We start from the raw sequence: 16,118 nt of genomic DNA, 5'->3' as shown, positions 1-16,118 counted from the left end.
GAAAAAAAAAAAACGTTTAAAAAACCAAAGGACACTTAAGGACACATTAAATCTACAGTCCATTCTGGAATACAGAGATGTGAGTCCTCTCACTTTAGTGACTTTGACCCCCCCCACCGAACATGCAGGCACAAGCTTGTATAAACATTTTTTTGAAGGTTTATTGTTGTTTCACCTTGCGTCTCATGCAAAAACCCGCTACCAGCGAAGGAACAGTTACAACTTGTTCAATACTATCCTGTGCGGTATTCTCTTCACATGGCAAAAACACTTCTGGTAGCAAGGTTGATACTGGTAATCTGATGCATTACTCGTTTGTTGTTGTTTCTCGTTTCAATTATTTTTTGGCAGATAAACACAGATACCTCCAGTCTTCCGTCCTCCCGTGCAAACGACCCGCCATGCGAAAATGGCCACAAAATTGATGTCTCTGAACGCCAATGGCCTGAATTCCCCTTACAAAAGAAGCTCCGTGTGGAGAGAAGCATGCCGTCTCGGCGCGGATATAGTATGTATCCAAGAAACACATTTAGTAGACACAGACAGTCATAGAATGACACACAAAAAATTCCCCCAGGTTATACAAGCCTGCGCACAAAAGAAACATGCAGGAGTGCTGATAGCATTTAGAGACACAGCCCCGCTAAAAATTGATAAACAAATATGTGACCCAAAAGGACGTTACATAGTACTGGTGGGCACGCTAAAAAACACACAGGTCACTATAGCTAACGTATACGTCCCAAATTCAAACCAAATCAAATTTCTAAACAAAATAAACAAAAAAATAAACAAAGTAGCCAAGGGATCTATAATCATAAATGGCGATTTTAACCTGGTACCAGAGAGATCTGTCGACACCACAAGCGACAAAGTGAGAGGGGGTATGTCCCTAGGCAACTGGATAAAGAAAGCCGCACTTTTTGACACGTTTAGGTGTCTCAATGCCTCCGCCAGGGAGTACTCATTTTTCTCTGCAAGACATAGGTCCTTTTCTCGCATAGATCTGTGCCTGGTAGACAGGTCTCTCATAACCTCTACAATCAGGGCTGAGGTTGGCACAATAACTTGGTCGGATCACGCCCCGATACTGACATCTCTGGCAATTGGGGGATTCCGCCACCTTCATAAAATGTGGAGAAACAATACTTATCTAATGAAAATACCCAAATTTCAAAAAGATATCCAAAACGCAATTGAAGACTACTTCACTTTAAATAATACGCCTGATGTAAGCCCTGAATTGCTCTGGACAGCACACAAAGCTTACATGAGGGGTATCCTTATAAAACTAGGAGCTAGGTACAAAAAGGAAAAACTAGAAAAAACTGATACCTTACTGACAAAAATCCAACAATTAGAAAGTCTAGCCCAGACTAATGCAAACCAGCAAATATATAACGACCTATTCAAAACAAGATTAGAACTGCGTAGGGTGCTGCAAGGGGATCACGACAGGGAAATAACCTCCCAACGTGCTAATGTCTACGCATCCCTAAACAAACCCTCTAAATGGATGGCAAACCTGACAAAGAAAAAGTCAATTAAAACTAACATCCCATACATTTGGAACTCAAAAAACAAAGAATTTAAAATATCCCACCCGAAACAAATATTGGAAGCATTCCGCCTATTCTATAGTAAATTATACAACTTAAAAGATGACCCACAAACTTCCCACCCTAACAACGAAGATATAGAAAAATTCCTGAATAAAATTAAACTACCATCAATAAACTCAGTCCAAGCCGCTAGTTTAGATCGCCCAATAACGGTATCCGAGGTGGCGGAAACAATTTCCTCCATGAAAAACCAAAAAGCGCCTGGCCCAGATGGATATTCGGCAGAATATTATAAATGGTTCTCAAACTCCCTATCTCCCTACTTGGGAAAACTCTACAGTTCAGCTATGGAAAAAGGATCGTTTCCTGAAGAGATGCTCCAGGCTACGGTGGTAGTGTTGCCCAAACCAGGAAGAGAGCCAGACGATCCAGCAAACTTTAGGCCCATTTCCTTGCTCAACACAGATGTCAAGATATATGCAAAGATATTAGCAAATAGATTACTCGATGTCCTACCGAGTGTTGTGCATTCTGATCAGGTGGGTTTTGTAAAGGGGCGGCAGGCCTCGGACGGCGCGAGGAGGGTTCTCAACCTTTTATATTCCTCACAAATCTCTAGATCCCCAACAACTATGATAGCTTTGGATGCAGAAAAAGCTTTTGATAGGGTTCACTGGGGATATGCGTTTCAAACGCTAAATAAATTTGGCCTCGGGGGGGGTGTGATTCGCGCCGTCCGGGCCCTGTACTCCTACCCCACAGCTCGAGTGTTAATAGATGGCGACATTTCAGATAAATTTACCATTTCCAATGGTACACGCCAGGGATGCCCACTTTCCCCTATACTATATGTCCTCATGGTGGAACCCCTGGCCGAAATCATAAGATCCTCTATAGAAACAAGAGGAATTCCTCTAAACTCCCGCCAACACAAAATTGGCCTATTCGCCGATGATATTATCCTCACATTAACACACCCCCTGGAGTCTTTGAGAGCTGCCTGCCAGATCCTCGAACATTTTAGCAAAGTATCCTACTACAAGCTTAATGTTGACAAATCAAAAATACTAGGCATAAACATCCCACAAAGCCTACAGCACGCAATCCAATCAGAATTCTCTTTCAAATGGGGGGCTGACAACATCCCGTATCTGGGCATATTACTTTCTGCGGACATAAATAAACTAGAGGGAATTAACTATACTCCACTCTTAGAAACAATCCAAAAAGAAATCGACCATCTATCAAGAATAAATTTATCTTGGCTAGGCAGGATCATGACCTATAAAATGAAAATATTGCCAAAAATCTTATACCTTTTCAGGGTCCTGCCGATCCCCATATCAAAAAGCACAATCAAAAAACTACAAGCACAACTATCTGCATTCATTTGGAAGGGAAATAAACCACGATTAGCCCTTTCAATCTTAGCCTCAAACCGGAGAAAAGGAGGCGCAGATATACCTAACCTAGAAAAATATTTTAAAGCTACTATCCTGAACCAAACCAGATGCTGGACAAAAAGAGACAACACAATGGCCTGGGTAGGCATGGAAACTTGCCTCACAAAAACACCCAAAGGACACCTACTGCTACTTGGCGCATCACTCGCGGCCATGTCAACCAACCTTGCCCTAAACATCCCTCCCAAAAATTTGCCTCCTACAGTGGCATCCTCCCTAAAAATTTGGGAAGAATACACAAAAAAAGTAGCCACCTACGATACCCACAAAAAACCAAAACTGCCAATTGAAATACTAAACTTGTTTATATCTGATTTAAGAATTGACACCTGGAGAGTAAGGGGTGTGGAAAACTTAGAGGACATAATGACAGGAGAGGAACTAAAACCTTTTGAAATCCTACAGGAAAAATGTAACCTTCTCCAAAAAGACCTCTTCAATTATACCAGAATAAAAAATTTCCTTAAAAAGTCTCCTATATATAAGATAGAAATCCCGATGGAAGTCCAAAGAAAGATCACATCAGAACCCCTCCTGAGAAAGTCTGAAACCAGATATTTCTATGATATTCTGACAGGCGACAACAAATTATCCAAAAAAACACATATGCTTAGTTGGGAAAACGAACTGGGTACAGTTATTTCAACGGAATCATGGGAAAAGGCGTATAAAACGGCATGTGGCTCAACCAAAGGTCTGGGGATACTGGAAACACAAATTAAAGTAAATCTGAGATGGTACTACACACCGTGCTTGTTGGCCACAAGATTCCAAAACACCAATGACAAATGTTGGAGGAACTGTGACCAAAAGGGTACTCTAACGCACATATTTTGGGCATGCCCTGCTCTTGAGAGATACTGGGATCTTATTCTTAATCATCTAGACGAAATTCTAAAAACCCGTATCACAAGATCCGCAAAACTAACCTTATTATTGGTTGGCTTAAATAAATACCCTACAAAAATTAGTTATTTGCTGGGTCATGCCCTTATGACAGCAAAATCTCTCATTGCGAGAAGATGGAGAGAGCCCACACCTCCATCCTTTGGGGAATTTAGGGACCGTATGGCAGAACAACAATTATTCGAAAAGTGGATAGCACTAAGAAACAACTCTTTAAAAAAACACAAAGAGGCATGGGAGCTATGGAGGTAACCTTATTAGAAAAAGTTAAAGCTGCACAAAAATGCCAAGTTCATTCAATACGATACATGTTGTATCGAAGTATTTCTTTTATATACAATTTCTGAAAATGTTTATCCGTTCCAATATTATTGATATAAGGAAAAAATGGGATTTGACAATTGCATGATTTAAATAGAAAACAACAACATAGTAATGTTAACATGTCTGCAACTATTACATGTCTTATAAACTGTGTGTATATTACATGTCTATATCCCAAATAAAGATTTAATATTGAAAAAAAAAAAAAAAAATTGATGTTTATTTTCATGTTTTATTTAGTTATAAAATTGTGTTTAGGAGGTCTTTCCCCCCCTTACACTCCGCCAACCCTGATAGACTAAGACGCCACGACAGTCCAGCCCACAAACTCCCCAGTAGACATGCCAGTTAACATTTCTTCCCTAAACGTAAAAGGATTAAACAGCCCTTTCAAATGGAGTATGCTCTGGAGGCAGGCCATCAAATCCCACTCTGATGTTTTCTTTGCCCAAGAGACCCATTTCCTAAGGGACAAGCATCCCCCCTGTAAACACCCTAAATTTCCGTACATCTTCCTGGCCTCTAGTGGGGAAAAAAAGAAAAGAGGAGTAATGATAGCAGTTAGCCAAAATGTATCATTCTCCCAAAGAAACCTATTTGCAGACCCAGCAGGTCGTTTCCTAATATTGGTATGCGAGATAAACAACACCACGTACACCCTGGTAAATGTCTACTTCCCTCCCAATAGACAAGTTAAATTCTTCAAACACGTCATGACAGAAATGGCCAAAATTCGGGAAGGAAACCTAGTTATCGGAGGAGACCTGAACTCAGTGCTGGACCCTGAGCTGGACTCCACGGTGAGCAACAGGGGCATATCCCCTGTTGCCCCAATTATCCATGCAGAGGGGCTTTACGACGTGTGGAGATGCCTTCACGGGTCGGAGAAGGATTATACCTTCCTCTCGGCGCCTCACGCATCCTATTCCAGGATTGATGTATTCCTGCTGCCGCAGAGGGGCCTAGAAAATACCCTCCAGGCTGAAATCGGAACAATCTCATGGTCCGATCACGCCCCCATATCCCTGTCCCTTAGAGAGTCAGTCAACTTCACCCCATCATCTCCATGGAGATTGAATGAATACACCCTAAACCTCCCTGAACACGAATCATCCCTTAAAGAAGAGCTAGAGAGCTTCTTCGCAAACAATGTAGGTTCGGTCCCGAACATGGCTACCGTATGGAACACTCATAAAGCTTACATGCGGGGCATGTTTATTAAAATTGGAGCCAGAGCAAAACGGAAAAGAGACGAAGAATTCAACCGGCTGATCGGGCAAATCAAGTCCCTAGATTCCTCAAACAAAAAAGAACCATCCATACAAAAGACAGCAGACCTGTTTAACCTTAGAGCAAAGCTCCAAAACCTATTAGTCTCCAAGCATGACATCTCATTTCTAAAACTAAAAATGCAATTCTATGCTCATGACAACAGGACTGGGGCCTTGCTAGCAAAACAACTAAAAGAAGTAAGAGCAAAAGACAGAATTAGACACCTATTTGACTCCCAAGGCAGAAAAATTTTCCACCCCCAAGAGATTACCAACGCGTTCGCTGCATATTACTCCTCCCTATACAATCTAAAAGACAACCCAAATATTCACCATCCCCATAGGGTGGACATACAGAATTTCCTACATAGCATAAATCTCCCCTGTCTTTCACCAGAGCAATTAGACTCCCTCTCTGCGCCAATCTCCACACAGGAAGTATTGGATACAATTAAGTTATTAAAGCCACATAAGACCCCTGGCCCTGACGGCTTCTCTAACGGCTACTACAAAAAATTCGCCCCAACTCTTGCCCCCCATCTGGCGTCTGTGTTCAATGGAGCAATGAGGAGTGGTTCCTTCCCGCCTGAGATGCTGGAAGCCTTGATTGTCACCATCCCTAAGCCTGGGAAGGACAACACATCCCCGGCTAATTTCCGCCCCATCTCTCTCCTGAACACAGACGTTAAGATATACGCAAAACTTCTTAGCACAAGACTACTCTCGATCCTCCCCCTATTAGTGGCAACAGACCAGGTTGGATTTGTCCCCCAAAGGCAGGCCCCCGACGGAACCCGAAGATTCTTGAATCTTGTCAGGGTGGCAGAAAGGAATAAAACCCCGGCCCTGCTTTTGGCGTTAGACGCCGAAAAAGCGTTTGATCGCATACACTGGGGATTCCTGGAAGCCACCCTGGAAAAATTCGGTTTCTTAGGACCCATCAAATCTGCTATCTTGTCCCTGTACTCGGCACCGACTGCAAGGGTCCTATCCTCAGGATGCCTCTCCTCCCCGTTTGCTATATCCAACGGTACGAGGCAAGGGTGCCCCCTGTCACCCCTAATATTTGCCCTTATCATGGAACCGCTGGCGGAAATGGTCAGAGGTAACCAAAACATCCAGGGAATAAAAATAGCCTCGCAGGAACATAAAATTGGATTATATGCAGGTGACGTTATTCTTGCCATTACAAACCCGTTGCCCTCCCTGAGACAGGCCCAAACTGCTCTAGCCAAATTTGGTGAGGTCTCATATTACAAGATCAATGATACCAAATCCCAAATGTTAAATCTGGGCATAGACGCTAAGACCACTCAGTCTATCTCGGAATCCTTCCCCTTTTCCTGGTGCAAGGGTTCCCTGCCGTACTTAGGTATCAATATAACATATCCTAGCTCCCTAACCTTTTCCCAAAACTATACACCACTCCTACATCGCATCCCGAACATTCTAAGTAAATTCCGCAAACCCTTTATCTCTTGGGCTGGCAGAATAGCAGCGGCCAAAATGATGATTCTCCCACGTATATTATACGTTTTTAGAACGGTCACTATCCCAATCCCCACCTACTTTATATCAAAACTCCAAGCTCTTATCAACAAATTTATCTGGGGAGGAGCACATGCCAGAATTAAATTCTCAACTCTGGCAAAACCATATGAGCTAGGGGGTATGCAAGCCCCTGACATTAAGAGATACTTCGCCGCAGCTACACTGGACCAAATTAAACATTGGTGGACCCCGGTATCCCAAAAGAAATGGGTGAGCATAGAGGCAGCAACCCTGGGAACCCCCTTGATCTCCCTCTTAGGAGCTTCTCCCCCCCCCTCCCGCCCCATCCTTTACCAAGCATCCAAGCGTCTGTACAAATATGGAACCAACTAGTCTCTTCGTCCTCAGAAAAGGTGCCGGCCACACTCCTCCCACTGAGATTCCTATATTCCATCCTCCCAGATTTTGAATATGGGATCTGGGAGAAATCTGGAGTTAAAAAGATTGGAGACCTCTATAGAGAGGGGTCCATTATGGACTTCCCCACAATAAGTGAGATACATAAACTCCCCAATAAACTAGGCTTCTCGCATCTAAGACTAAGGTACGCTTTACAATCTATAGATGTTCAAAAGCCCATATTCCCTAAGGTGGCCTCCATCTTTTATTCACTATCAACAGAGGTCTCCGGAGGCATATCTACCTTTTACGAGTCTTCATTCTCCCAAAATGCCCAAACTAAATCTAACCACATGACCCTATGGGAGCTTGACTTCAAACAAACTTTCGGTCTGGAGGAGTGGGGCCGGGTGCTCTCATGGACGAAAAAGATTTCACATGGTATCTCCCACTGGGAATCTTCCCAGAAGATATTCCTCCGCTGGTATCTTACCCCAGCTAGGATAGCGAGAATGAACCCCTCAATCTCAGAAAATTGCTGGAGAGAGTGCGGTGCAAAGGGTACCTACTTCCACATGTGGTGGCTATGCCCCTCCATACGGTCCTTTTGGAACCTAGTATTTAATCTAATACACTCTGTCACAAACCAACACGTCCCCCCGGACCCTAAACTCGCTCTTTGTTTCCTGAAAACAGACAAATTATCCCCTTTCTATGCAGCCATCACCTCCCATATTATCTTAGCGGCACGTCTAGCAATAGCTAAGCACTGGAAATCAAAAGAAGCTCCATCCATAACAGAGGTTAGAAACTCGGTGGAACTTACCTTCCACCTGGAGGAAGCCTACTCACGTAGATTTGTTTCTCAACACCCTCGTACATCTTTTTGGGCAACTTGGCTGGACTACACAACCAAGAACCCCCTCTAGAGCAACAACCATTCCCGTAAATAAGGAAATGTACCTCCGCTAATTTTGTTTATGTTCGTATATCTGTATATGTTTTTGTTTATGTTGATGTTTGAATTCCAATTTTGCTATGAATACCGTTCACCTATTTAAGGTGTCTTTCCAAAACGGTAAAATGTTGTTTATGTTTATTATAAAAAATTCTAATAAATACTCAATTATTAAAAAAAAAAAAAAAAGCCAAAAAATGCAATACCTGATATGCTGCAGAGCAGGCACAGTTGACACAGGCACAATCGCGATAGGGCAGGTGCAATCGCCTTAAACCCTAATAGAATGCAGTCCGCTAGACTATGATATGGAGGAGCAAATTGTTCAATGCCGACTAATGTGCTAATGCCGGGTTCAGAGTGTCATACCTTAGTGGATAACGCCACACAGTCCTCTTGTTCGCTCTTGAGGTGAGATGGCTCTCCTCTCTGCCATGTTGTATATGTCACTGGGGATCCATCACTCCATTCAAAAAACAGCTGAGTCTTCAAGTCATTCAGTCCTATCCAGACATACTCCGCACCTCCTAGAAGAAATATTTACAGATGTAGCAAACATTAATCCAACACTTAATAGGCTTGTTCAGTTGTAATCTACTGATGGCTTATCCTCAGTATAGGTAATCAATAGTAACATAGTATGTTAGAATGAATGAAGACAATGCCCATTTAGTTCAGTCTGTTTCAACCTCCACCCCCATTGTTGGTCCAGAGGAAGGCAAGAAAAAAAACCAACAAGCAAAAATATTTCTTCCTGACTCCATAATAGCAGCCCGAGTAATCCCTGGATCAACATTTGAGATCAACAACCCCTAATGTCTATATACTGTGTAGAGATGAGCGAACGTACTCGTCCGAGCTTGATGCTCGGGCGAATATTAGCGTGTTCGGGATGCTCGTTACTCTTAACGAGTACCACTCGATGTTCGGGTTACTTTCAGTTTCCTCTCTGAGACGTTAGCGCGCTTTTCTGGCCAATTGAAAGACAGGGAAGGCATTACAACTCCCCCCTGTGACATTCAAGCCCTATACCACCCCCCTGCTGTGAGTGACTGGGGAGATCAGATGTCACCCGAGTATAAAAATCGGCCCCTCCCGCGGCTCGCCTCAGATGCCTTGTGAGTTAGCTGAGGGACAGTGCTATAGTGTTGGAGCTGCTGTAGGGAGAGTGTTAGTAGTGAGTGTAGGCTTCAAGAACCCCAACGGTCCTTCTTAGGGCCACATCTATCCGTGTGGAGGCTGCTGTTAGCAGTGTTGCCCATTTTTTTTTTTTCAAAATCGGCTGTGCAGAGCATTGCGCCCTGCAGTAATACTACAGGGACAGAAGTGGTGGTTAGGCAGGGAGAGTGTTAGGAGTGAGTGTAGGCTTCAAGAACCCCAATGGTCCTTCTTAGGGCCACATTTAACCGTGTGCAGAACTGTGCAGGCTGCTGTTAGCAGTGTTGCATTTTTTTTTTTTTTAAATCGGCTGTGCAGAGCATTGCGCCCTGCAGTAATACTACAGGGACAGAATTGTGTAGGCAGGGCCAGAAGACATATATTATTGACTGAATATACGCAGTGGGCCTTTTCTTTAACAAAAAAAGGGAAACATTCTATTTGGCCTGCCTCTGACAGTTCTCAGCGTTCTGGGTACGTGTGTGGTGGGTGCAGAACGTAAACAAAAATCATACGCAGCCAGCTACGTTTAACAGCAGGCTTGCGCCAATTTATTTCCTGCCTGGGAAAAATCACCGCTCTGCTGTAGTTAATAACTCTGCAAGCCTGCAGTTCTGTGACACATTTGCAGGGCCAGAAGACATATATTATTGATTGAATATACGCAGTGGGCCTTTTCTTTAACGAAAAAAAGGGAAACATTCTATTTGGCCTGCCTCTGACAGTCCTCAGCGTTCTGGGTACGTGTGTGGTGGGTGCAGAACGTAAACAAAAATCATACGCAGCCAGCTACGTTTAACAGCAGGCTTGTGCCAATTTATTTCCTGCCTGGGAAAAATCGACGCTCTGCTGCAGTTAATAACTCTGCAACCCTGCAGTTCTGTGACACATTTGCAGGGCCAGAAGACATATATTATTGATTGAATATACGCAGTGGGCCTTTTCTTTAACAAAAAAAGGGAAACATTCTATTTGGCCTGCCTCTGACAGTCCTCAGCGTTCTGGGTACGTGTGTGGTGGGTGCAGAACGTAAACAAAAATCATATGCAGCCAGCTACGTTTAACAGCAGGCTTGCGCCAATTTCTTTCCTGCCTGCGAAAAATCACCGCTCTGCTGTAGTTAATAACTCTGCAACCTTGCAGTTCTGTGACACATTTGCAGGGCCAGATGACATATATTATTGATTGAATATACGCAGTGGGCCTTTTCTTTAACAAAAAAAAGGGAAACATTCTATTTGGCCTGCCTCTGACAGTCCTCAGCGTTCTGGGTACGTGTGTGGTGGGTGCAGAACGTAAACAAAAATCATACGCAGCCAGCTACGTTTAACAGCAGGCTTGTGCCAATTTCTTTCCTGCCTGGGAAATCAAATCACTGGTAATACAGCATGCTGAGGGGTAGGGGTAGGCCTAGAGGACGTGGACGCGGCCGAGGACGCGGAGGCCCAAGTGAGGGTGTGGGCACAGGCCGAACTCCTGATCCAGGTGTATCGCAGCCGACTGCTGCGCGATTACGAGAGAGGCACGTTTCTGGCGTCCCCACATTCATCGCACAATTAATGGGTCCACGCGGGAGACCTTTATTAGAAAATGAGCAGTGTGAGCAGGTCCTGTCGTGGATGGCAGAAAGTGCTTCGAGCAACCTATCGTCCACCCACAGTTCTGCGCCGTCCACTGCTGCAAATCCGAATCCTCTGTCTGCTGCTCCTCCTTCCTCCCAGCCTCCTCACTCCACTACAATGACACATGCTCAGGAGCGGGAACACTCCCAGGAACTGTTCTCGGGCCCCTGCTCAGATTGGGCAGCAGTGGTTCCTCTCCCACCAGAGGAGTTTATCGTCACTGATGCCCAACCATTGGAAAGTTCCCGGGGTCCGGGGGATGAGGCTGGGGACTTCCGGCAACTGTCTCAAGACCTTTCAGTGGGTGAGGAGGACGATGACGATGAGACACAGTTGTCTATCGGTGAGGTAGTAGTAAGGGCAGTAAGTCCGAGAGAGGAGCGCACAGAGGATTCTGAGGAAGAGCAGCAGGACGATGAGGTGACTGACCCCACCTGGTTTGCAATGCCTACTCAGGACAGGTCTTCAGAGGGGGAGGCAAGGGCAGCAGCAGGGCAGGTTGCAAGAGGCAGTGCGGTGGCCAGGGGTAGAGGCAGGGCCAGACCGAATAATCCACCAACTGTTTCCCAAAGCGCACCCTCGCGCCATGCCACCCTGCAGAGGCCAAGGTGCTCTAAGGTCTGGCAGTTTTTCACAGAGACGCCTGACGACCGACGAACAGTGGTGTGCAACCTTTGTCGCGCCAAGATCAACCGGGGAGCCACCACCAACAGCCTCACCACCACCAGCATGCGCAGACATATGATGGCCAAGCACCCCTCAAGGTGGGACGAAGGCCGTTCACTGCCTCCGGTTTGCACCGCTGCCTCTCCCCCTGTGCCCCAACCTTCCACTGAGATCCAACCCCGCTCTGAGGACACAGGCACTACCGTCTCCTGGCCTGCACCCACACCCTCACCTCCGCTGTCCTCGGCCCAATCCAGCAATGTCTCGCACCGCACCGTCCAGCCGTCGCTAGCGCAAGTGTTTGAGCGCAAGCGCAAGTACGCCGCCACGCACCCGCACACTCAAGCGTTAACCGTCCACATAGCCAAATTTATCAGCCTTGAGATGCTGCCGTATAGGGTTGTGGAAACGGAGTCCTTCAAAAGTATGATGGCGGCGGCGGCCCCGCGCTACTCAGTTCCCAGTCGCCACTACTTTCCCCGATGTGCTGTCCCAGCCCTGCACGACCACGTCTCCCGCAACATTGTACGCGCCCTCACCAACGCGGTTACGGCCAAGGTCCACTTAACAACGGACACGTGGACAAGCACAGGCGGGCAGGGCCACTACATCTCCCTGACGGCACATTGGGTGAATTTAGTGGAGGCTGGGACAGAGTCAGAGCCTGGGACCGCTCACGTCCTACCCACCCCCAGAATTGCGGGCCCCAGCTCGGTGGTGGTATCTGCGTCAGTGTATGCTTCCTCCACTAAACCACCCTCCTCCTCCTCCTCCTCCAACGCAACCTCTGTCTCGCAATCAAGATGTGTCAGCAGCAGCAGCGCGTCGCCAGCAGTTGGTGTCGCGCGTCGTGGCAGCACAGCGGTGGGCAAGCGTCAGCAGGCCGTGCTGAAACTACTCAGCTTAGGAGATAAGAGACACACGGCCCATGAACTGCTGCAGGGTCTGACAGAGCAGACCGACCGCTGGCTTGCGCCGCTGAGCCTCCAACCGGGCATGGTCGTGTGTGACAACGGCCGTAACCTGGTGGCGGCTCTGCAGCTCGGCAGCCTCACGCACGTGCCATGCCTGGCCCACGTCTTTAATTTGGTGGTTCAGCGCTTTCTGAAAAGCTACCCACTCTTGTCAGACCTGCTCGGAAAGGTGCGCCGGCTCAGCGCACATTTCCGCAAGTCCCACACGGATGCTGCCACCCTGCGGACCCTGCAACATCGGTTTAATCTGCCAGTGCACCGACTGCTGTGCGACGTGCCAACACAGTGGAACTCTACGCTCCACATGTTGGCCAGGCTCTATGAGCAGCGTAGAGCTATAGTGGAATACCAACTCCAATATGGGCGGCGCAGTGGGAGTCAGCCTCCTCAATTATTTTCAGAAGAGTGGGCCTGGTTGGCAGACATCTGCCAGGTCCTTCGAAACTTTGAGCAGTCTACCCAGGTGGTGAGCGGCGATGCTGCAATCATTAGCTTCACCATTCCTCTGCTATGCATCTTGAGAAGTTCCCTGCAAAGCATAAAGGCAGACGCTTTGCGCTCGGAAACAGAGCCGGGGGAAGACAGTATGTCGCTGGATAGTCAGAGCACCCTCCTGTCTATATCTCAGCGCGTTCAGGAGGAGGGGGAGGAGTATGAGGAGGATGAGGAGGAGGGGGAAGAGACAGCTTGGCCCACTGCTGACGGTACCCATGCTGCTTGCCTGTCATCCTTTCAGAGTGTATGGCCGGAGGAGGAGGAGGAGGAGGATCCTGAAAGTGATCTTCCTAGTGAAGACAGCCATGTGTTGCGTACAGGTACCCTGGCACACATGGCTGACTTCATGTTAGGATGCCTTTCTCGTGACCCTCGCGTTGCACGCATTCTGGCCACTACGGATTACTGGGTGTACACACTGCTCGACCCACGGTATAAGGAGAACCTTTCCACTCTTATTCCCGAAGAGGAAAGGGGTTCGAGAGTGTTGCTATACCACAGGACCCTGGCGGACAAGCTGATGATAAAATTCCCATCCGACAGCGCTAGTGGCAGAAGGCGCACTTCCGAGGGCCAGGTAGCAGGGGAGGTGCGGAGATCGAGCAGCATGTACAGCACAGGCAATACAACAGTCTTTAAGGCCCTGGACAGCTTTATGGCTCCCCAGCAAGACTGTGTCACCACTCCCCAGTCAAGGCTGAGTCGGCGGAAGCACTGTAAAAGGATGGTGAGGGAGTACGTAGCCGATCGCATGACCGTCCTCCCTGACGCCTCTGCCACCTACAACTACTGGGTGTCGAAGCTGGACACGTGGCCTGAACTCGCGCTGTATGCCCTGGAGGTGCTTGCTTGTCCTGCGGCTAGCGTCCTGTCAGAGAGGGTGTTTAGTGCGGCTGGGGGAATCATCACAGATAAGCGTACCCGCCTGTCAACCGACAGTGCCGACAGGCTTACACTCATCAAGATGAACAAAGCCTGGATTTCCCCAGACTTCTCTTCTCCACCAGCGGACAGCAGCGATACCTAAGCAATACGTAGGCTGCACCCGCGGATGGAAGCATCGTTCTCTCTCACCATCCAAAACGGGGACATTTCTGCTTCATCAATCTGTGTATAATATTCCTCCTCCTCCTCCTCCTCCTGCTCCTCCTCCTGAAACCTCACGTAATGACGCCGAACGGGCAATTTTTCTTAGGGCCACAAGGCTCACTCATATAATTTTTCTTAACAATTTTTAGACGTTTCAATGCTCTTAAAAGCGTTGGAAGTTTAACTTGAACCAATTTTTCGTTAAACTGGGCTGCCTCCAGGCCTAGTTACCACTTAAGCCACATTAACCAAAGCGATTAATGGGTTTCACCTGCCCTCTTGGTTGGCCATGGACAATTTTTCTGATGTACATTAGTACTGTTGATACAGCAATTTTTGTGGGCCCTCGCATACAGTGTAATCAAATGAATTTTTAGCCCACCTGCATTACAGCTGACGTTACATCCGCTGTGTTGGGCAATGCAATGGGATATTTTTATGTACCGCCGGTGGCTTCCTGGCACCCACCCATGCTGTGGGTCCACAGAGAATTATAAATGCATCTGTTTCCACTTCTAAAGAACCCCAGTCAGACTGGGGCATGCAGTGTGGGCCGAAGCCCACCTGCATTAAGCACAACATTACTACCTCAGCTGTGTTGGGCAATGCAATGGGATATTTTTATGTACCGCCGGTGGCTTCCTGGCACCCACCCATGCTGTGGGTCCACAGGGACTTCACAATAGGGAATTGTACCTGCCTGTGTCTATGAATTAAAAACCGCGGTCTCACTGGGGCATGCAGACACCTTGACAGAATGAATAGTGTGTGGCACATAGGTTCCCCATTGCTATGCCCACGTGTGCAGCTCCTGATGGCGGTGGCACAGGATTATATTTCTCATTGCTTCTGTACAGCATTGTGGGCTATCGCCCCGCCCCTTTTAAAGAGGGTCGCTGCCTAGCCGTGCCAACCCTCTGCAGTGTGTGCCTGCGGTTCCTCGTCATGGCAGACGCACTTATAAATAGACATGAGGGTGGTGTGGCATGAGGGCAGCTGAAGGCTGCGCAGGGACACTTTTGTGTGCGCTGTGGACACTGGGTCGTGCGGGGGGGTTTGGCAGCATGTAACCCAGGAGAAGTGGCAGCGGAGTGTCATGCAGGCAGTGATTGTGCTTTGTTGGAGGTAGTGTGGTGCTTAGCTAAGGTATCCATTGCTAATTAGGGCTTTTCAGAAGTAAAAGTTGTTGGGAGGGGGCCCACTCTTGCCGGTATTGTGGCTTAATAGTGGGACCTGTGAATTTGAGATGCAGCCCAACATGTAGCCCCTCGCCTGCCCTATCCGTTGCTGTGTCGTTCCCATCACTTTCTTGAATTGCCCAGATTTTCACACATGAAAACCTTAGCGAGCATCGGCGAAATACAAAAATGCTCGGGTCGCCCATTGACTTCAATGGGGTTCGTTACTCGAAACGAACCCTCGAGCATCGCGATAATTTTGTCCCGAGTAACGAGCACCCGATCATTTTGGTGCTCGCTCATCTCTAATACTGTGTCTATATCCTGTAATATCATAGCGCTCTAAAAAGCCATAAATTATAGTAATTCTTAAAGAACGACTTGCGGCCACACCCCCTAATGCTAGGCCCTATGTACTTAAAAAAGGGGCAGGGTCAATGTAAGCGGTCACATTTTTTCAATTTTAGCACATGCCACAAAATTGTGACTTTTTGATACCACTGTTCTGGCACATGCCAGATAATAAATATCTCGCAATACGCACAAATGAGAAGTCAAGGAT

The 16,118-nt window shown here is 47.0% G+C and overlaps 1 protein-coding gene across 1 annotated transcript in view; it reads right to left on the bottom strand.

Moving 5' to 3' along the window:
• Nucleotides 1-16,118, bottom strand: part of LOC136586617 (macrophage mannose receptor 1-like) — a 300,895-nt gene that overhangs the window by 257,131 nt on the left and 27,646 nt on the right. The window contains exon 7 of the mRNA XM_066584760.1: nucleotides 8,744-8,901. Coding sequence (XP_066440857.1) covers nucleotides 8,744-8,901 — 158 coding nt within the window. The remainder of the gene's footprint in view (nucleotides 1-8,743; nucleotides 8,902-16,118) is intronic.

This window comes from Eleutherodactylus coqui, chromosome 12, assembly GCF_035609145.1.
Source record: "Eleutherodactylus coqui strain aEleCoq1 chromosome 12, aEleCoq1.hap1, whole genome shotgun sequence".
In the NCBI taxonomy this organism is placed as follows: Eukaryota; Metazoa; Chordata; class Amphibia; order Anura; family Eleutherodactylidae; genus Eleutherodactylus; species Eleutherodactylus coqui.
Note: the sequence above shows the minus strand (reverse complement) of the source record. Positions and strands in the feature narration are given on the sequence as shown.